The 27372-nt window shown below is 42.7% G+C and overlaps 1 protein-coding gene across 1 annotated transcript in view; it reads left to right on the top strand.

The window, feature by feature from the left end:
• Positions 1–1291: 1291 nt before the first annotated feature.
• Positions 1292–27372, top strand: part of TBCB (tubulin folding cofactor B) — a 38613-nt gene continuing 12532 nt past the window's right edge. Inside the window, exons 1-4 of the mRNA XM_073599059.1 lie at positions 1292–1532; positions 9729–9872; positions 9974–10070; positions 18806–18997. Coding sequence (XP_073455160.1) covers positions 1416–1532; positions 9729–9872; positions 9974–10070; positions 18806–18997 — 550 coding nt within the window. The 5' untranslated portion in view covers positions 1292–1415. The remainder of the gene's footprint in view (positions 1533–9728; positions 9873–9973; positions 10071–18805; positions 18998–27372) is intronic.

Here is a 27372-nt window from a genome sequence, read left to right as displayed (position 1 = left end):
GGACAATTCGGTTGGTTGCAGGCTGATCGGTATGTTGAGGTTGGAATTTCTCTGGTTTTGTTTTGCACGCTTTTCCCTTCCATGAGCTCCTTGCTGCAAAGCTCAGTTATAGGTGAGGGCAATGGCCAGTTGTTTGTACTCTCGGCTTACAATTGCAGCCAGCAACCCTGTCTGGGAGCCACAATCCAGACTGAATAACGAGCCGGGTTTCAGGCAGAGTGAAACCCGGGCACAGGATTCAAAACCTGGACTGTCTTGGTGAATCCCAGACAGGTGGCAACCCTAGGTGAGCCTCCCCCCTCCATCAGAATACACTAATCAGTGTTGCAGGCTATAGCCAGCAGTCCGGATTGAGCAGGGAAAACTCGACAAGGCGCTGTATGGAAGTCTATCAGTAGATGGACTCTTGTACAACCTCCCTGCCCGTACATAGATAGTCCCTGGTCAGCCTGCAGAATTTCCATCCATGTATGGCCGGATTTGCACCGTCTCTCAACTCACAAGCAAGAAAAGGAGGCGATATCAGAGGAAATAACCTGTAAAATGTATAGCAATTTAATGGAAAACAACGCACATCTATTTTTTGAGCACTTTTATGTGTTTTAATGCAGGTTTGTGTGAACAGTCCATAACTGATTCCCCAACTGTACAAATGGCAACCACCTCAACCCATAACTGGCCCCAACTCGTCTGCCCATCCCCCGCCGCCATCACTTGGAGAATATTGTCCAAAGCAGGTGTGTTCTGGCAGCAAAAAGGATAATAACACCCCCTCCCCCACCTCTTCATTTCTCAATGTATGAAGAAAAGACTTGCCTGTGTCCCCCACAGAATCTTCCTTTCATTCACCAACCACTGCCATGTGAATGTGAGGAGCTGTGTGGTGGCGGTGGAAATATACACACCGTTCTCATTATATACACCTTGATAATGCCTCGTCTCCCAGTTGCTATTCAATGAACGTCTACTACTCCAATATACTGGGATAGCTCCGCTCAACCTCACCTTCAGCATACACTATCCACTCGGCATAACTGTTTGCGTTCCAAAAGTTGCGTTCCAGCGCGCCGCCTCTCTGTCTTCCGCACGCACACCCCTCCGGCTTCCTATTGGCTATCCACCGGGCGTAGAGCATGTTTATTGGTTCCTTGAAACACTTGTTCCGGCCAACTATAAGCTTTTTTATTGGTGCGCATAGTGGGCGTGTTCAAATAGCGCCGTACGTCCAATATTACCATTGGTCCCCTTATTCAATGGTTAGTAAGGTACCAGAGGACGATTGGTCGTTGCGCTAGACGCCATATTCAATTACTTATTGGCTTAAACGACGGCAGTAGCGTCTTTGGTATCTGTCGCTATTGGCTGAGCGCTTCTTCTCGTTCATTCCGGGCTTGGAAGCAGCAACAGCCTCCGCCATGAGCTCCGTCACTGTCAGTTCGGCTCCGGTGGTCACCGTCCGCGTCAGCAGCAGCCTGAACTCGTTCACGGCAGAGAAGAGGCTGGTCAGGGGGCTGACTCTGGCGGAATTGAAGGTGTGGTGGGCGATAAAGGCCCCTGAGAGGGAAGACATGTGACAGTTATGAGGGGAGGGGGCGGGGCTGGTTCAGGTCAGGATGCATTCAGGTGATGCTGAGTGAAAGGAGAACGTTCGGTCCAGGCGTGTGCTGTGTGTTCGGTCCAGGCGTGTGCTGTGTGTTCGGTCCAGGCGTGTGCTGTGTGTTCGGTCCAGGCGTGGACTCAGTGGGGTGGGGTGTTCAGGTGCTGTACACCCCCCCAGTCATTACTCTTCAGGCACCACAGGTAAAGGGGCCCAATCACATCATAAGCTCAACCAACACAGGTTCCTGAAGCTGCCTGTACATGTATATGGGTGCTGCAGTGACCTCCAGCTGGCAACTGAAGCCATTCAAAGCGAGAAGTTGTCACCAGCACACCAAGGATCTCCATAATGACCTATGATTTGCTGAGTCTTGTGCCCAGAGATGGAACACAAGACTGTATACAGTACAGATGATACAGCGTGCCCAGCTGGCACACCTCTCAGTGTAGGAAATAGTTTGGGCCAGCGTGGACTAAATCAGGGGTGTTAAAACTCCCATTTAAAGCGAAGCTCCACCCAAAAGGGGACACTCCATTTACCCCCCCCCCCCCCCCCCCCCGCTGCCACATTTGGCACCGGGCGGGTACCTGGTTTTGACAGGAGGATGCCCCACAGATGCTCAATAGGGTTTAGGTCTGGAGACATGCTTGGCCAGTCCATCACCTTTACCCTCAGCTTCTTTAGCAAGGCAGTGGTTGTCTTGGAGGTGTCTTTGGGGTCGTTATCATGTTGGAATACTGCCCTGCGGCCCAGTCTCTGAAGGGAGGGGATCATGCTCTGCTTCAGTATGTCAGTACATGTTGGCATTCATGGTTCCCTCAATGAACTGTAGCTCCCCAGTGCTGGCAGCACTCATGCAGCCCCAGACCATGACACTCCCACTCCATGCTTGACTGTAGGCAAGACACACTTGTCTTTGTACTCCTCACCTGGTTGCCGCCACACACGCTTGACACTATCTGAACCAAATAAGATTATCTTGATCTCATCAGACCACAGGACATGGTTCCAGTAATCCATGTCCTTAGTCTGCTTGTCTTTAGCAAACTGTTTGCTGCCTTTCTTGTGCATCATCTTTAGAAGAGACTTCCTTCTGGGATGACAGTCATGCAGACCAATTTCATGCAGTGTGCGGAGTATGATCTGAGCACTGACAGGCTGCCCCCCCACTCCTTTAACCTCTGCAGCAACGCTGGCAGCACTCACACGTCTATTTCCCAAAGACAACATCTGGATATGACGCTGAGCACGTGCACTCAACTTCTTTGGTCGACCATGGCGAAGGCTGTTCTGAGTGGAACCTGTCCTGTTAAACCGCTGTATGGTCTTGGCCACTGTGCTGCAGCTGATTTTCAGGGTCTTGGCAATCTTCTTATAGCCTAGGCCATCTTTATGTAAAGAAACAATTTTTTTTTTTTTTCAGATCTTCCGAGTTCTTTGCCATGAGGTGTCATGTTGAACTTCCAGTGACCAGTATGAGAGAGTGAGAGCGATAACACCAAATTTAACACACCTGCTCCCCATTCACACCTGAGACCTTTTAACACTAACGAGTCACATGACACCGGGGAGGGAAAATGGCTAATTGGGCCCAATATGGACATTTTCACTTAGGGGTGTACTCACTTTTGTTGCCAGCGGTTTAGACATTAATGGCTGTGTGTTGAGTTATTTTGAGGGGACAGCAAATTTACGTTGTTATACAATCTGTACACTCACTACTTTACATTGTAGCAAAGTGTCATTTCTTCAGTGTTGTCACATGAAAAGATATAATAAAATAGTTACAAAAATGTGAGGGGTGTACTCACTTTTGTGAGCTACTGTAAGTGTCCTAAAATTAAAAGTCAGCAGCTACAGTATTTGTAGCTGCTGACATTTAGTTTTGTTTTTTTTTTTTTTTTTTTTTCTAAAGGAGCCTGGAGCTCCTCTTTAATCGCAGGCCGCGTTAACATTATAGTTGCCCTCAAAGGGACGGTTGTATCTGTAAGACTAGATGTCCAGAACATCCTATTCCCCCTGACATCAGATGTCAAGAGCCCCCATCATCTGAAGTCAAGAGGAATTAACCTGTAAAATGCAAAGTAATTTAACACACATCTAAACACACATCAGTGGAAAGCAATGTACTTTTTTGTGTGTTTTAACGCATGTATGTGAATAGGCCCTAAGGCTCGTTTCACATCTAGGCATTTTTGGGCGTTTTTCTGCTCTAAGCCTCAGCTCTAAAAATGCCCAACAAGACAAATCCCATTCATTTCAATGGCCCCTGTTCACATCTGAGCGTTATATCGCCTAAAGCAAAACGCCCCTCGCAAAAAAAAGTACTTGAGCTTCTTTTTTTTTTTTGCAGATTACAGGAGTTTTACTTTTGACTTGTCAACGTCAAAATGCCTGTACAAAAATGGTGCAAAAATATGCCCAAAAAAAGCCTGTAAAATAATAACACCTAGATGTGAACGGAGCCGAACTGATTTCCCAATAGTACAAACCAATGGCAACCACCCCCCAACCTATAACTGGCCATAACTGATTTCCCCCTGTCACGCTTTAAAGAAAACTTTCTGGCCATAGCAGGCTTGTTCTGGCAGCATGTGAACTCTGATGCTATAAATGTGGGTAAAAGATTTAGTAGTATACATGCAGCTTGATGAAGGACATGTGCTGACATGTGCTGTCCGAAACTGTTCACTGTGCAAGATAGCTCAAGCTGTGATTTGTCATAATTGTGACTATTATGGCTTACAGCTCATTACAGCTCATTACAGCTCATGAAAACACCTTGGTCCTTGGTTTCCAAATGAGATGCAAAATTTGCTCTCATCGGAAAAGAGGACTTTGGACCACTGAGCAAAAGACTAGGTCTGTTTTTCTTTAGGCCAGGTAAGATGCTTCTGCTGTTTGTTGTTCAGGAGTGGCTTGACAAGAGGAATATGACATTTAAAGCCCATGTCCAGGATCTGTCTGTGTGTGGTGGCTCTTGATGCACTGACTCCAGCCTCAGTCCACTCCTTGTGAAAGTCCCCAACACTTTTTTGAATGGCCTTTTCCTGACAATCCTCTCCAGGCTGCGGTCATCCATGCTGCTTGTGCACCTTTTTCTTCCAAACTTTTTCCCTTCCACATAACTTTCTATTAATGTGCTTTGATACAGCACTTTGGGAACATCCAACTTCTTTTGCAATTACCTTTTTGAGGCTTTCCCTCTTTATAGAGGGTGTCAGTGATGGTTTTCTGCACAACTGTCAGGTCAGCAGTCTTTCCCATGGCTGTGATTCCTACTGAACCAGACCGTTTTCAGGCTCAGGAACCCTTTGCAGGTTTTATGGCTTAATTAGCTGATTAGAGTGGGACGCTTTGAGCCTAGAATATTGCACCTTTTTACAATATTTTATTTTCTGAGATTGTGGATTAGGGGTTTTCATGAGCTGTAAGCCATAATCATCACAATTATGACAAATCACGGCTTGAACTACAGTAAAACCTTTGGTTTGAGATCATTTTGCAAGACGAGCAACATTTTTTTTTTTTTTTTTTTTTTTTTTTTTTTTTCATAAATTTTGACTTGATAAACAAGCGATGTCTGTCTTGATATACAAGTAGTGTCATGTCAACTGAGTATAAAAGAGAAGAGAGGTGCCTCTAAGGGTCGGTTCACACTACAACGACTTGGGATCCGACTTGTCAGCCCTCAAGTCGCCCCAAGTCGCTTGACATTGGGAATTGCATTATACTCAATGAGAGCTGTCTTAATGTACACTACTGAAGTCGCTCCAACTTCAGAAAAGGTTCCTGTACTACTTCAATCCGACTTCTAGGCAACCTGTACCCATAGAATTCAATGAAAGTCGCCTCCAAGTCGGATCTCCATCTATATTGAAGCAACTTTACAGGAAAAGAAATTGGTTTACCCAGGCAAACTCCCCCCTCCCAAAGAGCTGATTATTCTGTGATTGGCCACAGCCAAAGTCGCTTGTCCTGGAGGCGACTTGAAGTCGCGTTGTAAGTTGCTCAAAGTCGCCTTGCAAAATTGCGCTGAAGTCGTGTTGCCACTGTGTGAATCGGCACTTAGTGTAGTGATATGGTTACATTTAATGAAGGTGCAACATTTAGCAACATATTGCTACACTTAGAGGCGTCTCTCTTGTACTCTGTAGCTCCTGCGAGATTTTATTTCTAATCCCCTTGTGGAGGCTGCCATTTGTGGATGAACATTTTATGGTTACACAACCTGGTCACATTGCTATAATTTTTTATATGGACTATAAACTGAAGGACCTATGAATAAATGGCTGTGGAACGAATCATTTGCGTTTCCATTATTTCTTATGGGGAAATTCGCTTTGCTATACAAGTGCTTTGGAATACAAGCATGCTTCTGGAACAAATTATGTTCGCAATCCAAAGTTTTACTGTATCTTGCATTTGCATGTAATGAGTCTATCTCATATTTCACCTTTTTAAGTTGCATTCGTGAAATAAATGAACTTTTGCACGATTATTCTAATTTTTTCGAGTATCACCTTTATATGAAAGTACATATACAGGTGCATCGGAAAAAATATTTGAATATCATCAAAAAAGTTCATTTATTTCAGTAATTCAATTCAAAAAGTGAAACATATTTATTACACACAGAGGGATATATTTCCAGCATTTCTGTCTTTTAATTTTGATTACGGCTTACAGCTAGTGAAAACCCAAAATTCAGTATTTCAGGAAACTAGAATATTACATAAGACCAATAATAAAAAAAAACAGGATTTTTAATACAGAAATGTTTCCATGGTGGATCTGAAATGACAGGTGCTCTTTAAATGTAAGGATTCATTCTTGCTGGTAGTTAGAATCTTTATTATCTTTATTAATCTTTATTTAATATTTGCAAACAAAGGGAAGGTTTCCTATTTAGAATAGGCTATCAAGTTAGTAAAACAGCGATATCAGAACCAATTCAGTCATACAGATTGTAGTGTACATAGATTTGAAAAACCAATTAGATAAAGGAATATTCCTGAACTTTGTTTTATCTCTTGGTTACTGTGAAATTGTGTGAATGCATCGACGCAGTGCATGTTATCTCAGCTTGCAGAGCTTGGATTCATTGAATGAGTTTACCAAAAATGTAAATGTTGCAGAATATACAGCCTCATGCTACATAACTAAGCAGCTTCATCTCATGCTGATTAAACTAAATTATTGTAACTTAAATGGAAAACTATCTTTTAGATAGATTTTTACTCCAAAAGCATTTTATTAAAATTTGATAAAAATAAAAAAAAACTATTTTTGTTTTTTAAAATTGATTCATATCCACCCTGCAGTATAGTATGCACTCAATCTTTTGTGTGGGGTTCTTTTGCATGAATTACTGCATCAATATGGCATGAAGGAGATCAGTCTGTGGCACTGCTGAGGTGTTATGGAAGCCCAGGTTGCTTTGATGATGGTCTTCAGCTCATCTGCATTGTTGGGTCTGGGGTCTCATCTTCCTCTTCACAATACCCCACAGATTCTCTATGGGGTTTAGGTTAGGCAAGTTTGCTGGCTAATCAAGCACAGTGATACCATGTTCATTAACCACCTCAATACCAGGCACTTAGACACCTTCCTGCCCAGGCCAATTTTCAGCTTTCAACGCTGTTGCAATTTGAATGACAATTGTTCGGTCATGCAACACTGTACCCAAACAAATGTTTTATCATTTTGTTCCCACAAATAGAGCTTTCTTTTGGTGGTATAACAAATAAAAGAAGACCGAAAATTTTGGAAAAAAAAAGTTTTTCTTTGTCTCTGTTAAAAAAATTTTTGTAAATAATTACGTTTTCTTCTTCAATGACGGGCACCGATTAGGCGGCACTGATGGACACTTATGGGTGGCACTAATAGGTGACACTGATGGGTGGCACTGACACTGGTGGAACTGATGACACTAATGGGTGGCATTGCTGGGCATCACTGAAATATAATGGTGCCAATCGGTGCTCATTTGTGGGCACTGGCACAGATTGGGCACATGTGGATGGCCATGGGGTACATACCTGGCCATACACATGTTGCCCCCTTCCCTGGTGGTCCTGGCGGCTTCCCTGGTGGTCTAGTGCGGGCATCCGAGGGGGGGCTGCGCTGATAAACAATCAGCGCAGACCCCCCTGTCAGGGGAGGCGTCGATCGTTTCTCCTCTACTCGCGTCTGTCAGACGCGAGTGAGGAAAAGCTGATCGACAGCTCTTCCTATTGACATCGTGATCAGCCGTGATTGGACGCGGCTGATCACGTGGTAAAGAGCCTCCGCTGGAGGCTCTTTACCAAGATTGGTGGATCGGTGTGTCAGACTGACACACCGCTTCACCGATCACCGCGATGCACGCCCCCACGTTATCCTGCTGGACATCATATGAAGCCCAGTCAGGATAACTGAACCACACTGCCAAAAGTACCAATACCTGGTTTAACCACTTCTCGCCCAGCCTATAGCAGATTGACGGCCGGGCGGGAAGTGGTTAAACCAGGTATTGGTACTTTTGGCAGTGTGGGCATCTCCATGAAGCTGGTCAGAAGAGGGAATCATGAAGTGCTCTAGAATTTCCTGGCAGAGGGCTGTGCTGGCTTTGGACTTCACAAAACACAGTGGACCAACACCAGCAGAAGACATGGCTCCCCAAATCATCACTGACTGTGGAAACTTCACACTGGACCTCATGCAACTTGGATTCTGTGCCTCACCACTCTTCCTCCAGACTCTGGGACCTTGATTTCCAAATTAAATGCAAAATTTACTTTCATGCAAAAAGAGGACTTTGGACCACTGAGCAACAGTCCAGTCCTTCTTTTTTTTTTTTTTTTTTTTTTCCTCTTTGTCCTAGGTAAGATGCTTCTGACGTTGTCTCTGGTTCAGGAGTGGCTTGACACAAGGAATGCAACAGTTGTAGCCCATGTCCTGGATACATCTCTGTGTGGTGGCTCTTGAAGCACTGACACCAGCCGTAGTCCACTCCCCTGTGAATCTTCCCCCAAATTCTTGAATGGCCTTTGCTTCACAATCCTCTCAAAGTTGCTGTTATCCCTGTTGCTTGTGCACCTTTTTCTTCCACGCTTTTTCCTTCCACTCAACCTTCCATTAATATGCTTGGATACAGCACTCTGTGAACAGCCGGCTTCTGCTTTTGTGAATTGCCCTCCTTGCAGAGGGTGTCAATGACTGTCTTCTGGACAACTGTTACATCAGCAGTTTTCCCATGATTGTGTAACCTACTGAACCAGACTGAGAGACCATTTAAAGGCTACAGGTGTTTTGCAGTAATTAGCTGATTAGAGTGTTACACCACGAGTCTACAATATTAATTTTTTACAGTATTCTAATTTTCTGAGATACTGAATTTTGGGTTTTCACTAGCTGTAAGCCATAATCGTCAAAATTAAAAGAAAGAAATGCTTGAAGTTTTTCACTCCTGTGTGTAATTTAATCTTTTTATAGTAGTTTCACTTTTTTTTTTTTAATTGAATTACTGAAATAAATTACTTTTGGATGATATTCAAATTTTTTGAGATGCACCTGTAGAAAACTGACAGGCAGAATTACATTTGCAAATTATGCTTTATGTGGATTCAAGTACTGTATTATACGTAAATGATCACCTTGTAGAACTACCCATTCAGTTTAAAATAGAAATGAAGGGCAAAACAGTTTGTGTATAGTTATAAAAATGAAAAGGATTTATAATTTTTATAAGTGATCACATTCTCTCTTCTCAGCTGCATAAGAAGCGCAGGGAGCTAGTGGATTAGAAACAGCAGTACACTCCTCTTCCCTGTGTACTGGGAAGATCGGCACAAGCCTGATCATTGGAGGAGAGCAGGCTGCGTTCACAGCTCAGAAAACTGACCATGCTGTGCTCTCATGCTTAGTGTGGTCAGCTTTTAATAGGAAAGCAGAGGGACTGGCGGGATCACCAGGGATTTCATACTAAGGAAGCAATACAAAGAGAACCGAATATTTTTTCATACAACTACATGGTACAGCAGACACATATCAGGAATATGAATTGATGTGCTTACATATTCGTTAAAGCTCTGAGTGTATCTCTTGAAAACAAATCTATAGGTTTGTAATGTCCTTGTCATTGCAGTGTAAACTAGAGCTGGTGGTCGGATCTCCGGCCTCTTGTATGGACTTAAAGTTATACAGTGTTGACAATGAGTTTATCCAGAATCTGGACCAGGATGATGCATTACTAGGCTCATACCCTGTGGATGATGGCTGCAGAATTCATGTGAGTAACTGCTTGAGCTTCTGAGGCTTCACTTTGAAAGCTTTAAGAATACAGTGATGATTTGAAAAACACAGTTGTAAGTAACCGTTATTTATTTACAGGTAATAGATAAGAGTGGTGCTAAAGTTGGGGAATTTGAAGATGTGTCCAGAGTTGAGAAATTTGAGATTTCAAGTGATGCCTATGACAAGCGATCAGGTTAGACGTTTTATGCTTCCTCTCAAATTATTTAGACTTCAAATAAAATAGATGCAAGTCCTAAGGCCCCTTTCACACTGGGGCGGTAGGGGGCGTCGGCGGTAAAACAGCGCTATTTTTAGCGCTGGTTTACCGCGGTATTCGGCCGCTAGCGGTGCGGTTTTAACCCCCCCCCCCCTGCTGGCGGCCGAAAAAGGGTTTAAACCACTCGTATAGCGCGGCTATAGCTGTCCCATTGATTTCAATGGGCAGGAGCAGTTTAGGAGCGGTGAATACACCGCTCCTTCACCGCTCCAAAGATGCGGCTGACAGGAGATTTTTTCTTCTCCTGCCAGCGCACCGCTTCAGTGTGAAAGCCCTCGGGCTTTCACACTGAACAAACAGCGGAGGCTGTTTTGGGGCGGTTTGCAGGCGGTATTTTTAGCGCAATAATGCCTGCAAACCGCCCCAGTGTGAAAGGGGTCTAACAGACTGTGCTTCAACAAACCAAATGTCTATCATATAAAATTTTCATTTAACCTCATGGTGCTGGTGCCTCACGGCCCTTTAAGGAGGTTTATGATGCCAGAAGGAAGGGCTTAAGACCACATGACGGCCGTGATTGGCTGTCATGGCGGTCACGTGATCTGAAAACTATGGTCCCTCAGCGCTAAGGACCAGGCACCAAGGGGTTAAAAAATAAATCCTCTTTTATTACTATCTTCTGCAGCCTTTTTGAACCCATGCCATACCTACATTTTCCCAAGCAATGGTTGTATTGCATTTCTCAGGGTGAGTTTGCTAATGGCAACATAAATCAACTATGCATTCTATAATGGCCATTTGTAGTCTCATCAGAAGAGCGGCAACACAGAAGCACAACTGGGAGACAGGAACAGAGAATTCTTGATTGCCCCTCATGGCAAGGTCACCAGGAACTATTTTAATAAATGCTGCAGTTTTAAAAACATTGAAAATTGTGTTTGAAAGTACATTGATATATTAAAGCCTAGCCAAGATTTTGGTGATTGGATTTACATCTACTTTAAAGTGTTACTAAACCCACAACAGTAAAATCAGTCTGTATATGCAGCATGCTTGTTATACTCACTGTGGAACCTAAGGGGTTAATCCTCTGCATTGTGTAAAAAGGCTGTTTGATCCTTTAAGCACAGATCCTTCTCTTGTAGGTGTCCCCTAATCATTTCCTGATAGTACAGAGCTCGAGGACAAGCTGCACATGCTCAGTTTGGTGTGCATTACTAGCGGGTGTTTGTGTATGGTGTGTGGTTTTTTTTTTTTTTTTTTTTTTTTCTTTGCAAGTGCATGTGATTTAGCACAGGGCCAGTCGTCACTATCCAGACAGTCTGTGGTCCTGTATCCTGATAGGTCAGCCAGTGCAGTATGAAAACTCCTCCTACAAGCTTTAACCTGGAGCTGATAGAAGTCACAAGACAGCTATATACTGCTGATGAGAAAAGGTGTTTAGTAGCTTATATTTACGAAGATGATTGCATTTCCATGTTCTGTGTACTGTGGGAGACCAGATATAGTGAATGCAGGGTCCTGGGTTTGATAACACTTTAACCACTTCAGCCCCGGAAGGTTTTACCCCCTTCCTGACCAGAGCACTTTTTACAATTCGGCACTGCGTCGCTTTAACTGCTAATTGCGCGGTCATGCAATGCTGTACCCAAACGAAATTTGTGTCCTTTTCTTCCCACAAATAGAGCTTTCTTTTGATAGTATTTGATCACCTCTGCCGTTTTTATTTTTTGCGCTATACACGGAAAAAGACCGAAAATTTTGAAAAAAAATGATATTTTCTACTTTTTGTTCTAAAAAAAATCCAATAAACTCAATTTTAGTCATACATTTAGGCCAAAATGTATTCGGCCACATGTCTTTGGTAAAAAAAATGTCAATAAGTGTATATTTATTGGTTTGCGCAAAAGTTATAGCGTCTACAAACTAGGGTACATTTTCTGGAATTTACACAGCCTTTAATTTATGACTGCCTATGTCGTTTCTTGAGGTGCTAAAATGGCAGGGCAGTACAAAACCCCCACAAATGACCCCATTTTGGAAAGTAGACACCCCAAGGAATTTGCTGAGAGGCATGTTGAGCCCATTGAATATTCATTTTTTTTGTCCCAAGTGATTGAACAATGACAAAAAAAAAAAAAAATTACAAAAAGTTGTCACTAAATGATATATTGCTCACACAGGCCATGGGCATATGTGGAATTGCACCCCAAAATACATTTAGCTGCTTCTCCTGAGTATGGGGATACCACATGTGTGAGACTTTTTGGGAGCCTAGCCGCGTACGGGGCCCCGAAAACCAATCACTGCCTTCAGGATTTCTAAGGGCGTACATTTTTGATTTTACTCCTCACTACCTATCACAGTTTTGAAGGCCATAAAATGCCCAGATGACATAAAACCCCCCCAAATGACCCCATTTTGGAAAGTAGACACCCCAAGCTATTTGCTTTGAGGCATGTTGAGTCCATGGAATGTTTTATATTTTCACACAAGTTGCGGGAAAGTGACAAATTTTTTTTTTTTTTTTTGCACAAAGTTGTCACTAAATGATATATTGCTCACACAGGCCATGGGCATATGTGGAATTGCACCCCAAAATACATTTAGCTGCTTCTCCTGAGTATGGGGATACCACATGTGTGGGACTTTTTGGGAGCCTAGCCGCGTACGGGACCCCGAAAACCAATCACTGCCTTCAGGATTTCTAAGGGCGTACATTTTTGATTTTACTCCTCACTGCCTATCACAGTTTCGGAGGCCATGGAATGCCCAGGTGGCACAAACCCCCCCAAATGACCCCATTTTGGAAAGTAGACACCCCAAGCTATTTGCTGAGAGGCATGGTGAGTATTTTGCAGCTCTCATTTGTTTTTGAAAATAAAGAAAGACGAGAAAAAAAATTTTTTTTTTTTTCTTTTTTCAATTTTCAAAACTTTGTGACAAAAAGTGAGGTCTGCAAAATACTCACTATACCTCTCATCAAATAGCTTGGGGTGTCTACTTTCCAAAATGGGGTCATTTGGGGGTTTTTTTTGCCACCTGGGCATTCCATGGCTTCCGAAACTGTGATAGGCAGTGAAGAGTGAAATCAAAAATTTACGGCCTTAGAAAGCCTGAAGGCGGTGCTTGGTTTTCGGGGTCCCGTACACGGCTAGGCTCCCAAAAAGTCCCACACATGTGGTATCCCCATACTCAGGAGAAGCAGCAGAATGTATTTTGGGGTGTAATTTCACATATTCCCATGGCATGTTTGAGCAATATATCATTTAGTGACAACTTTGTGCAAAAAAAAATAAAAAAAAATAAAAAATTGTCTCTTTCCCGCAACTTGTGTCACAATATAAATTATTCCATGGACTCAACATGACTCTCAGCAAATAGCTTGGGGTGTCTACTTTCCAAAATGGGGTCATTTGGGGGGGTTTTGAACTGTCCTGGCATTTTATGCACAACATCTAGAAGCTTATGTCACACATCACCCACACTTCTAACCACTTGAAGACAAAGCCCTTTCTGACACTTATTGTTTACATAAAAAAATAATTTTTTTTTGCAAGAAAATTACTTTGAACCCCCAAACATTATATATTTTTTTTAAAGCAAATGCCCTACAGATTAAAATGGTGGGTGTTTCATTTTTTTTTTTCACACAGTATTTGCGCAGCGATTTTTCAAACGCATTTTTTGGGGAAAAAACACACTTTTTTACATTTTAATGCACTAAAACACACTATATTGCCCAAATGTTTGATGAAATAAAAAAGATGATCTTAGGCCGAGTACATGGATACCAAACATGACATGCTTTAAAATTGCGCACAAACGTGCAGTGGCGACAAACTAAATACATTTTTAAAAGCCTTTAAAAGCCTTTACAGGTTACCACTTTAGATTTACAGAGGAGGTCTACTGCTAAACTTACTGCCCTCGATCTGACCTTCGCGGCGATACCTCACATGCATGGTGCAATTGCTGTTTACATTTGACGCCAGACCGACGCTTGCGTTCGCCTTAGCGCGAGAGCAGGGGGGACAGGGGTGCTTTTTTTTTTTTTTTTTTTTTTCTTTATTATTATTATTATTATTTTATCTTATTTTTAAACTGTTCCTTTCATTTTTTTTTTTTTTTTTTTAATCATTTTTATTGTTATCTCAGGGAATGTAAATATCCCCTATCATAGCAATAGGTAGTGACAGGTACTCTTTTTTGCAAAAATTGGGGTCTATTAGACCCTAGATTTCTCCTCTGCCCTCAAAGCATCTGACCACACCAAGATCGGTGTGATAAAATACTTTCCCAATTTCCCAATGGCGCTGTTTACATCCGGCGAAATCTAAGTCATAAAATGCTCGTAGCTTCCGGTTTCTTAGGCCATAGAGATGTTTGGAGCCACTCTGGTCTCTGATCAGCTCTATGGTCAGCTGGCTGAATCACCGGCTGCATTTTCAGGTTCCCTGTTGAGACAGGAGAGCCAGAGAAAAACACGGAAGACGTTGGGGGGGGAGGGGCATTCCCTCCCACTGCTTGTAAAAGCAGTCTAGAGGCTAATTAGCCGCTAGGATTGCTTTTACATGAAAGCCGACCGCTGGCTGAAAAGAATGATACCAAGATGATACCTAAACCTGCAGGCATCATTCTGGTATAACCACTCAAAGTCGTGAATGGCGTACCTGAAGACAAAAAAATGGTTAACAATAAAGCACAGTAAACGGTAAGGTATAAAAAATTGCATACCTGAAAAGCAAACATGATAAAACATAATAACAATAAAACATTGCAGAATAGAATACAGTAAAAAAGAGCAGAACAATAGAGAGAGAGAATAGAGAGAGAAAGAACAATAAAACGACAACTATTTTTTTTTTTTATTTTATATTTTTGTATGTTTTTTTTTTTTATTTTTTTTTTTTTTTTTTTACACTTTTTTTTGTAACTAACTTTTATAACTGTAACCGGTTCCAGGTTCGGGTCTCTCAAAATGCGATGGCATCTTGGGAGACCCTGTGAAAGTGTGCCTAGTCTCTGCAATGCTGTACCCTACGCTAATACTCAACTAGTGCATGGTAGCGTTCAAAATATTCACCAATGCAAAGACCAGGATTGTCAGGACAGGAGGGACAATAATAGCGGGTGTCACGCCTATATTCGCGCTTGCTGCAGACACAACATCTTTTTTGGGGGGGTTCGTTGGGTAGGGGTACTCGGGAGGACATAAAGAAAATGCCTCTCATGCAGCCGACTGCATTTGGTTGGGGATGTGAATGGGGGAAGTACGGGCGCTGCAGAAGCGGTGGGTTCCCAATTAGGATTGGCGAATGCAGCAGGAAGGGCACTATGGGCACGACGGGCCTGTGTTTGTCTTCTTGGTGGCAGTGGGACACTACTTGTGCTTGCCACCTTACCAGCTTGAACTGCACTTATGGGACTCGCCACGTCACCAAGTGTTACTGCAGTGCTGGTTTGACTACGACCGGGGTGTACTAGGCCGCTGGTGCTTGCCAGTTCACCAAAACGCTACCAAAAAAACTGTTAGCGATCGCAAGGATCAGGCCTGACTCTGCGAACGCTGCAGTTATGCGTTTAGTGTTTTGTAAGTGTCAGTGATCGATCGATACTGCACTTGGGTGGGCTGGGCTGGGCCGGGCGGAGGGGCAAAACGCAGGTGCTAGCAGGTATCTGGGCTGATCCAGCTAACACTGCGTTTGTGGGAACCCTAAACTGCTGGGGACGCTAGTATAGATCTGATCGGATCAGATATTGATCCGATCAGATACTATACCACTAAGGGAGGCGTATGCTGCGTGCGTGGGTGTTAGCGGTACTGGCGCTAACCTGACGCTGCCTGGGGCTGGTGCTTGCCAGTTCACCAAAACGCTACCAGAAAAACTGTTAGCGATCGCAGGAATCAGGCCTGACTCTGCGAACGCTGCAGTTATGCGTTTAGTGTTTTGTAAGTGTCAGTGATCGATCGATACTGCACTTGGGTGGGCTGGGCTGGGCCGGGCGGAGGGGCAAAACGCAGGTGCTAGCAGGTATCTGGGCTGATCCCGCTAACACTGCGTTTGTGGGAACCCTAAACTGCTGGGGACGCTAGTATAGATCTGATCGGATCAGATATTGATCCGATCAGATACTATACCACTAAGGGAGGTGTACGGTGCGTGCGTGGGTGTTAGCGGTACTGGCGCTAATCTGACGCTGCCTGGGGCTGGTGCTTGCCAGTTCACCAAAACGCTACCAAAAAAACTGTTAGCGATCGCAGGGATCAGGCCTGACTCTGCGAACGCTGCAGTTATGCGTTTAGTGTTTTGTAAGTGACAGTGATCGATCGATACTGCACTTGGGTGGGCCGGGCAGAGGGGCAAAACGCAGGTGCTAGCGGGTATCTGGGCTGATCCCGCTAACACTGCGTTTTCGGGAACCCTAAACTGCTGGGGACGCTAGTATAGATCTGATCGGATCAGATATTGATCCGTACAGATACTATACCACTAAGGGAGGCGTATGCTGCGTGCGTGGGTGTTAGCGGTACTGGCGCTAATCTGACGCTGCCTGGGGCGACGCATATCACCGCCAGGCGATCAGGGGGCTAAACCTTTATTAGGTAATAAACGGCGGGTGCCCTGACACTATAAAAAATAAACGAACTAACCAGCGTCACCCGTAACAGTTATACGGTGATCAGTGGTGAAAGGGTTAACTAGGGGGCAATCAAGGGGTTAAAACATTTATTAGATAGTATATGGGGGTCCCTGTCGCTATAAAACGCTGACGGCGAACCTAAATATTTACGTCTCTAACTAGCGTCACCAGTGACCCTAATACAGCGATCAGAAAAATGATCGCTTAGTGACACTGGTGACAGGGGGTGATCAAGGGGTTAAAACTTTATTAGGGGGGGTTAGGGGGGTATCCTAGACCTAAAGGGGGGTAATATTCACTGCCCTAACACTGTAACTGTCACAAACTGACACTATGCAGTAATCAGAAAAAAAAAAAATACTGCTAATGTCAGTTTGTGACGGGGGGGGGGGGTGATTGGGGGGGGATCGGGGGTGTAAAGTATGCCTGGCATGTTCTACTGTGTGTGTTTGTGTTGTGGGCACTTACATGTCTTCTCTCCTCGGCGCTGGACGGAAACTGCCAGACCGAGGAGAGATGACATCACATCCTCTGCCTGTGTGAAACTACACACAGGCAGAGGAGGATTCCCATTGGCTGGGAGCGATCGCGAGGGGGGGGCCACGATCGGATGGTCTCCCCCTCGCCTCCCGACGCTCCCAGTCAGATGCCGACCGCCGCTGGCACCGGGGGGGGGTCCGATTGGACCCCCCGCCCGCGGGAGGCAGATCACGTACAGGTACGTGATTCTGCCTGCCCGTGCCATTCTGCCGACGTATATATACGTTAGGCGGTCGGCAAGTGGTTAACATCCTTCTTTGTGCTTTACACTATTTTATGATCAAATAAAAAAGACTTGAAGTTCAGGTCACTGATTTAAGGAAAGCCATTTGTCTAGTCTGTTATCTACACTGTTTCCCCATGAGGATGGGTCTTCTACTGTGAAAGTTGGCTTTGCACTCCAAAGGCTCTTGCCTATTAACTGAGTTCAAAGCCAAAAGCTGATACAGCAGTGTAATGATTCATGAAACTGTACAGTACAAAATCTGTAGCATACCCAAAGATATAGGAAAAAAAATCAGTCTGGGTACTCTGAGCTAAATCGGGCATGATCACATGTCTGCTGGCCATACGGGATGGATGGATGGAGCAATCCCTCTGCTAGGACATTTTTGTCCTGACAGAGGGACCTGCTGCTGTCAAAATACACTGATCAGCAGCTGCCGATTGACAAATGTTTTCCAACATGTCCCTTTGCCAGAATTCAATCAAATGATCAACTTCTGTGTAGCGGGGTCAGCTGCACACTTATCAAAATTGTGCCAGTTCCTGCTGAACCCGCCAAATTTGAATTGGTGTATGACCAGCTTTAAATGGAATATTTTAATGGATGGCTTGGCTGAGCTAAACAAATAATATGGTGCCCTGTGAAGACATTTTTCTCTTTAGAGCAAATGCTAAGCACTAAGCTCAGGCAGGAGATAAGAAATGCTGTTAAGGGATGTCTGAGAAGAGGTATCACCCTTGGGGCCTATTCACACCACGGCGTTGTGCACTGTACTGTGCACGTTGTCATGCCTTGACACAGTGTGTTAAACAGGCCATTCAAAAACAGTGAAACACTACAAGGCATATGAAAGTCAGGTAGGCTGCATTTTCCCACAGCGTAAAGCTGTAGCTACAGCATTACTCCCTCTCTGGCTAAACCAAGGTTTCACTCCATTGCTTATCTCTGAGTGGTAAATGTGAAACATTTTGTCTCAACATAGCAATGCTGTAGCATTAGATAAGTTGTCACTAGTGATCCTGTTGCTTGCAACATTGGTACCAATGAGAAGATCTCTAAAGTGAGATGACTATTAGAGCATTGGTGCAGCACCATTTGATAGCATTACAAGACACTATCAGTTAAAGTTTTGGTTAAAGCTGAAGTCTTGTAGTTATAGGTTAGGTAGGCAGCATTGCTCCTTGTGCCACCGTTGGGTTTGTGTGTATGATGATTGTATGATCTTGGTTTGCTAAATATGTTATCTATGTACAGTATACATTGCATTGCTCTTCAAATATCACGTCTCTATTCCCTGTAGACTCTGTACGTTCCTTCCTAAAGAAAAATAAGATGGGTAAGTTCAATGAGGAGGAGGCAGCTCAGAAAGCAGAAGAGCAGCAGCGTAAGCTGGAGGAGGAGAGGCTGGCATCTGAATCAATTACAGTAGGATCTCGATGTGAGGTGCGGGCGGTTGGACAGCCTAATAAGCGGGGCACAGTTATGTATGTTGGTGAGTAATCGGCATTGGGATGGCACGGAAACTTGATGGTTTCTGGAAATTGATGAGTTTATATCCCTCATGAAACTGTTAAAATCTGAAATCTAAAACTATTCATGCATCTAGCACTGAAGAGGGTTTTATTTCAAACTGATTCATACATACAATATACAGACAGTATTGTAGTTTCTACATTTATAACAGGATGACCACTAAACATGATCAGATACAAGAAGAAGCCTGTTGTTGGCTGGTATTGCTGTTTGTATGAAAAAAAGCTCCTATAGCAAGGTCAAATTAAAGCTGAATTCTGGGTAATATACCATTTGCCACATATAGTAACTTTCCCTGTTTACAATTTGTGTGCCTAATACTTTTTTTTTTTTTCTATTCTATTTTTTGGGGGTAAATTTAACTTGATAATTGTTGTGATGTAATCGCTTGTAGTCAGACACCGCAGCTACTTGGAGGCAATAGTAGAGAAGTGCTGAGGTCACAATTTTTTTTCATTGAGCACACAACAATGAACAGGAATTAAAGTTTGAGGTAATGCTGGGTTAACCAGAAAATGGGGGGTGAATGAGGAGGCAAAGCTAATGCTGGGCTGGACAAACCAGGTATCTCCAGGCCAGTCCTTCAAATAGGGCTAAGCCAGTGGGCAGGTCAGACCAGTTTGGGATTCCCAGGTCTACTTATCACAGCGATCAATGGCGTAATAACATTACCACTCACTTTGAAAGGAACTGAAAAGGAAATTTTACAAGATTGGTGGCTGGGGACAGAGCAGACAGCAGTCATTAGTCTTCTGAAAAGAGTAAAGTAGAATGAATCTGGATTAATCTGGATTCAATTGGGAATGTAACTATTTCAATGTGGAATAAGATTTCTGCTTGTAGTTCTTCTAAAAAAAAAAAAAAAAAAAACACTTCTTCCTACATAACATTAACAAATACAATTTTTGTTATGTATGTCTGGCTACCAGAAAATACATGCCACATTGCAGTTTAAAAATTAATATGGAAACACATCGCACATATATGATTATGATCAGGTAAGACTAGAAATGTACCTCTACAGCCAGGGCTTCAATCTGATCTGACTAATAAACACCAACCACCCACCTTGCATTCATATTTTTTGCTTAAGAAACGTTTAAGAAGATTTTAATGTGGACCTGACAAAAAATGGGTGTACTTATAGTCAAAAAGAACAATGTTTGCAAAAGTAGCCAATAAATTGCAACACCACAATGACAAGTTAAAAACAGTACAAGGGAGTACTAGTATAGTAATGTGAACATAGACAAATCACATACTAGAGTAGAAGGGGGTGATTTATAGTAAAAGGACTAAAGAGTTAAATGAAAAGGGAGAGAGGGAATTGTAAGTGAGAGGGAGGGGAAACAGTGGTGGGTAGGGCATGGTCCCAACTCTGATGTAAAGCAATAGTAAATTCGGCTTTTGAACTTGTACCTACAGGTAAACCTGTAACCACTTGCCCAACACCCTGTAGCAGTTTTACTGCTACAGGGTGGCCACTCTGCGCAGGATCACGTGTATGTGTAAAATATATTATATTGCGCCTTGAAAAAGTATTTGAACCCCTTGAAATTTTCAACATTTTGTCATGTTACAACCCAAAACATAAATGGATTTTGTGATAGACCAACACAAAGTGGAACATAATTGTGAAGAAGTGGAAGGAAAATAACTGGTTTTCAATTTTTTTTTTTTTTACAAATATCTGAAAGGTGTGGCATGCATTTGTATTCAGCCCCCTCTGAGTCACTTTATAGAACCACCTTTTGCTGCAATTAGAGCTGCAAGTCTTTTTGGGGATGTCTCTACCAGCTTTGCACATCTAGAGTGACATTTTTGCCCATTCTTCTTTGCAAAATAGCTCAAGCTCTGTCAGATTGCATGGAGAGCGTCTGAACAGAAATTTTCAAGTCTTGCCACAGATTCTCAATTGGATTTTGGTCTGGACTTTGACTGGATCATTCTAACACATGAATATGCTTTGATCTAAACCATTCAATTGTAGCGCTGGCTGTATGTTTAGGGTCGTTGTCCTGCTGGAAGGTGAACCTCCGCCCCAGTTTTAAGTTCTTTTGCGGACTAGGTTTTCTTCTATGATTGTCCTGTATTTGGCTCCATCCATCTTTCCATCAATTCTGACGAGCTTCCCTGTCCCTGCTGAAGAAAAGCATCCCCACAACATGATGCTGCCACCATTATGTTTCACAGTGGGGATGGTGTGTTCAGGGGGATGAAACAATAGGGGAAAATTGTAAGACTTTAAATTGGGTGCATGGATGATCATACAACCTCCATCCCTATCTGTGAACAAAAGGGGGGAATTTGGGACTTTAAATGAGGTTGGTGATATGACCTGATCAAAGAAGTCAATGTAGAAAAACATGTATTTTATTGTGTAGCATAAATATCATACCCTGGTACAACAGGTACATATGAATTTGTAATGATTAAAACATGACATTGACATAATGCTGACCATGATGCATGATGTATGTTTTAATGCATTCTATGCATTAAGGTGAAAAACCTTTTAGTGGTGTAACCCCATCTTTCCAACGATGAGAACGAGCCCAGCAGCTCCAGCCGCTGTCTCAGAGCCTCGTTGAATAGATTGATGGCAGCGAGAGCCATTGGCTCCCGCTGCTGTCAATCAAATATAGTGATGTGAGGGGCGGGGCCAAGTCATGCTGTCTGTGTCAATGGACGGAGCAGCAGGACTCTGGAGCGCCGCCGGGAGACCCCAGAAGAGTAGGATTGGGGCCGCTCTGTGCAAAACCCTTGCACAGTTGCCCAGAGGAGGTAAAAGTATACCGTTTTTTTTATTTTTGTCTTTAAAGATACCCTTATAATCACTTTAAATTACACACAGGTGGACTCTAATTACTTCTGAAGACAATTGGTTCTCCTAGATTTTAGTTAGGGGTATCAGAGTAAAGGGGGCTGAAAACAAATGCACGCCACACTTTTTTCAAATATTTATTTGTAAAACATTTTGAAATCCATTTATCACTTTCCTTCCACTTCACAATTATGTGCTACTTTATGTTGGTCTTTCTCATAAAATTTTAGGTTTTTTTTGTAACACTAACATGACAAAATGTGGAACGTTTTCAGTATACGTGATCCTGCACTTCTGGGTATTGGCACAAGTGCGCACTGCCGGCAGCTCGTTTCCGCTGTGATTCTACACAGCAGGAGCTGATCAGTGGGTTCCGTGGATCCGATGTCTGCTGGTGCCCGCTGATCATTCTGTACACAGGCAGAACCACAATCTGCCTATGTAAACCAGGAGGATCGCTGTTCTATCAATAAGGAAGGCATGGATCCTGTGTTCCTGCAAGCCAGGGACACGGACCTGTGCCTTCACCTAGTAAAAGCACCCCCAGATTACAGTAAATCATCAGCTATAGGCACCCAGTTAACCCCTTGCTTGCCGCTGTTAACACCTTCCCGGCCAGTGTCAGTTCAGTGACCGTGCATATTTTTAGCACTGATCACTGTATTAGTGTCACTGGTCCCCAAAAAAGTGTCGGTGTCGAATTTGTCCGCCGTAATATAACAGTCCTGCTTAGAGGTCGACCGATATATCGGCCGATTTTTTTACTTAATCGGCATCGGCCGATTGTGCTGATAAAAAAAGCCGATTATAACTTCAGGGTGACTTGCAAATGACTTCTGTAATAGAAGTCAATGCAAGTTGTCTGAAGGTTTCTTCTCTCCTCCTCTGGGCAGCCTGCCAAATCTGATAAGAAGATACATTTGTATCTCTTCCGTTCTTTTATCAATAGACTGAACTCCTGTGTAGAAGTTCTCAGTTTAACCATTTAAAGACTAAATCTTTTTTGACATTTGTTGCTTACAAGTAAAAATTCTGTATTTTCTGCTAGAAAATCACTTGGAACCCCCAAACATATATATTTTTTTTAGCAGAGACCCTAGGGAATAAAATAGCGGTTGTTGCAATATTTTATGTCACACGGTATTTGCGCAGCGGTCTTTCAAACGCAATTTTATAAAATACACTAATTAAAAAAAAAAAAAAAAATAAGCAGTAAAATTAGCCCATTTTTTTTTCGTCCAAAAGTTTTGGTTACCTGTTTTTGTGTATTTAATATTTAAGATATAGTTAATTTTTTTTTAATCTAAATTATACATACAAGTGAACTGATTGAAGGTTTGTTTTGTTAAATAAATGTTTAAATGTAAAAAATTTTCTGTATCACTTATTACTTAAGGCTGCTTTCACACTGGAGCGGGCAGGAGTTGACGGTAAAACGCTGTTAGTTTTAGCGGCGCTTTACCGTCATTTTAGCGGCGCTATTCGGCTGCTAGCGGGGCGCTTATAACCCAGCTAGCGGCCGAGGAAGAGGTTAAATGCGCCCCTGAAGTGCTGCTGCCGAAACGCTTTGCAGCCACTTCGGCAGCGGTGCGCATTCATTTCAATGGGCAGGAGTGGTGGAGGAGCGGTATACACCACTCCAAAGACATCCTGCCAGCGCATCGTCTCAGTGTGAAAGCACTCGGGATATCACACTGAGACTGTAGGGAAGCCGTTTTACAGGTGCTATTTTTAGCCCAAAAGCGCCTAAAAAAAACGCCCCAGTGTGAAAGGGGTCTAACTGTTAGATTTTATGAGATGAAGGGGGAAAAAAAAAGAAAAAAAAAAAAAATCGGCCTAATATATCGGCCCAAAAAAATCAGCATCACATATCGGCCACCGCGATTTCTAAATATCGGCATCGGCCAGAGAAAAACCCATATCGGTCGACCTCTAGTCCTGCTATAAGTCGCTGATTGCAGCCATTACTAGTTTAAAAAAAAATTGAATAGAAAATTCCATAAATATATCCCATAGTTTGTAGACTCTATAACTACAGCATTTTTATTTATTTTTTAGTTTGTCTGTCTTTTTTTTTTTTTCGCTAAAAAAAAAAAAGTAAAAACCACAGAGGTGATTAAATACCTCCAAAAGAAATCTCTATTTGTGGGGGGAGGACCATTTTATTTGGGTACAGCGTTGCACGACCGCGCAATTATCAGTAAAAGTAACGCAGTGCTTTATAGCAAAAAATGGCCTGGTCATGAAGGGGGGGGTAGGGGAATCTTTCAAAACTGAAGTGGCTATAAGGCTTACCTGTAGAGAAGAGGTTTTTAGGGAGGCTAAAATCGTCATAACCTCATAGGATCATCAAAGTATTACCTGGATATGAAACAAAGGTATATTTTGTTTGGTGATATTTCACTTTTCTAAGGCTTACCTGTAGGTACAGTGAATATCTCCTAAATGTGGGTGTTTAGGAGATATTCACACTGGAAGCAGTCGAGTGGCATGCTGTTCCTTCAGAGCTCTGTGTTGCGCCGTGACTCCCATGCGTATGCGCGGGAGTGATATCATCAAATGACCAGAGCCCTTGAAAAAGGAAGACTGGGTGAGGATGGGGCTAGAGGGCTTTCTTTAATGGTGAGTCTGTCATAATGTGCTATTATGCGGTGCATACTAACATATTATGGCTTAACCACTTCAGCCCGGAAGGTTTTACCCCCTTAATGACCAGGGCATTTTTTGCACTATGTTGCTTTAACTGACAATTGCACAGTTGTGTGACGTTGTGCCCAACCAAAATTGATGTCCTTTTTGTGGGGGGAAAAAAAAAAGCTTTCTTTTGGCGGCATTTGATCACCTCTGCGGTTTTTATTTTTTGCGCTATAAACAAAAAAAAAATTTGAAAAATAAAAACCTACCCAATAAAAATATGTAAAAAAATTTAATTTCTTCATTAATTTAGGCCAATATGTATTCTGCTACATATTTTTGGTAAAAATCCCAACATGCATATATTGATAGGTTTGCGCAAACCAATCGCGTCTACAAACTATGGGATTTTATGCCATTTTTAAATTTTTACTAGTAATGGCAACGATCAGCTTTTTTTTTTTTCCCAGGACTGCGACATTGCGGCGGACAAATCGGACACTGAAGCGGTGTGGGCATTGTGAAGGGGATCTTAGTATCACTTTTTGGGGACCATTAACACCAATACAGTGATCAGTGCTAAATAAAAAAAATAATTAACTGTCGCTGTATAAATTACACTGGCATTGAAGGGTTTAACATCAGGCGCAATCAAAGGGTTATGTATGTTTCCTGGGTGTGCTTTTTTTTTACTCTGTGGAGGATGGACTGACTGAAGGGAAGAGAGACATCTGTTTTCCTGACTAGCAGGACACAAAATGTCTCTCTCCCTGTCTGACAGAACAACTGTCTGCCTTGTTTACATGGGCAGACCGCCTTTCTGTCTCCTCCGAACGATCACAGGTGACCGGCAGCCGCCGGACCCGCTGATTGGCTCTTGCTGTGTCCAATCACAGCATAAGCGGGTCGCCGGCAGCATGCGCCCCAGACCCGGAAAGCGCGAGCAACGTACAGTTACGTTTTTTATTTCGCGCAGCCAGGCCGTGCTGCAGCAGTATATTTTCAGTGGGCGGTCTGGAAGTCGTTAAACCACCCAGGGTCCATGTGTGTTTTTACTTTAAAAAAAATAAAAAATTTACTACCACTTTAATGCCAAGACATGCACTGTATATAAAAAGTCTACACACCCCTGTTAAAATGTCAGGTTCTGTGATGTAAAAAAAAATGAGACAAAGATAAATAATTTAATTTTAGAACTTTTTTTTTCCTGCTTTTTATTGTGACCTATAAACTGTATAACTCAATTGAAAAACAAACTGTAATATTTTAGGAGGGAGGGGGTAAAAATAAAAAAACAAAATAATGTGGTTACATAAGTGTGCACACCCTCTTATAACTGGGAATGTAGCAGTGTTTAGAATTAAGCAATCCCATTCAAGCTCATGTTAAATAGGAGTCAGTACACACATGTCATTTAAAGTGCCCCTGATTACCCCCCAAATAATGTTCAACTATTCTAGTAGGTCTTTCCTGACATTTTCTTAGTCGCATCCTACAGCAAAAGCGTGGTCTGCAAAGCATCAGAGGGATCTCATTGTTAAAAGGTATCAGTCAGGAGAAGGGTACAAAGTAATTTCCAAGGCATTAGATATACCATGGAACACATTGAAGACAGTCATAAAGTGGAGAAAATATGGCACAACAGTGACCTTACCAAGAACTGGACGTCCCTCCAAAAATTGATGAAAAGACGAGAATAAAACTGGTCAGGGAGGCTGCCAAGAGGCCTACAGCAGCATTAAAAGAGCTGCAGGAATACCTGGCTAGTACTGGCTGTGTGGTACATGTGACAAGAATCTACCGTATTCTTCATATATATGGGGTAGAGTGGCAAGACTGAAGCCTTTTCTTACGAAGAAAAACATCTAAGCACGGCTAGAGTTTGCAAAAACACATATGAAGTCTCCCAAGAGCATGTGGAGAAAATGTGTTCTGGTCTGATGAAATCGGAGGTTGAACTTTTTGGCCATCATTCCAAAAGATCTGTTTGGTGCAAAAACACTGAACATCACCAAAAGAACACCATACCCACAGTGAAGTTTGGTGGTGGCAGCATTATGCTTTGGGGCTTTTTTTCTTCAGCTGGATCAGGGGCCTTAGTCAAGGTAGAGGGAATTATGAACAGTTCCAATTACCAGTCAATATTGGCACAAAACCTTCAGGCTTATGCTAGAATGCTGAACATGAAGAGGAACTTTATCTTTCAGCATGACCACAACCCAAAGCATACATCCATATCAACAAAGGAATGGCTTCACCAGAAGAAGATTAAAGTTTTGGAATGGCCCACCCAGAGTCCAGACCAAAATCCGATTTTGATAATCTGTGGGGTGATCTGAAGAGGGCTGTGCACAGAAGATGTCCTCGCAATCTGATAGATTTGGAGTGTTTTTGCAAAGAAGAGTGGGCAAATATTGCCAAATCAAGATGTACCATGCTGATAGACTAATACCCAAAAAAGACTGAGTGATGGAATAAAATCAAAAAGGTGCTTCAACAAAGTATTAGTTTTAAGGGTGTGTACACTTATGCAACCATATTTTTTTAGTTTTACTTCCCTCCACCTAAAAGATTTCAGTTTGTTGTTCAACTGAGTTGTACAGTTTTTATAGGTCACATTAAAGGTTGAAAAAGTTCTGAAATGTTGTTTTTTTTTTTTTGTTTACATCGCAAAATCCTGACATTTTCGCAGGGGTGTGTAGACTTTTTATATCCACTGTATCTCCTGAAGACCAGATGAATTTATGTAATAAGCAGCTTAACAAGTAATGCAATCCTATGGCGGGGATAGGACATTCAGGTAAGTAGTTAAAGCGGAGTTCCACCAAAAAGTGGAACTTCCGTTCATTATTTGTCTCCTCTCCCCCTCCAGTGCC

This window comes from Aquarana catesbeiana, linkage group LG09, assembly GCF_042186555.1.
Source record: "Aquarana catesbeiana isolate 2022-GZ linkage group LG09, ASM4218655v1, whole genome shotgun sequence".
Lineage (NCBI taxonomy): Eukaryota > Metazoa > Chordata > Amphibia > Anura > Ranidae > Aquarana > Aquarana catesbeiana.
The sequence above is the reverse complement of the archived record's forward strand: the minus strand, read 5'-3'. Positions and strand labels throughout refer to the sequence as shown.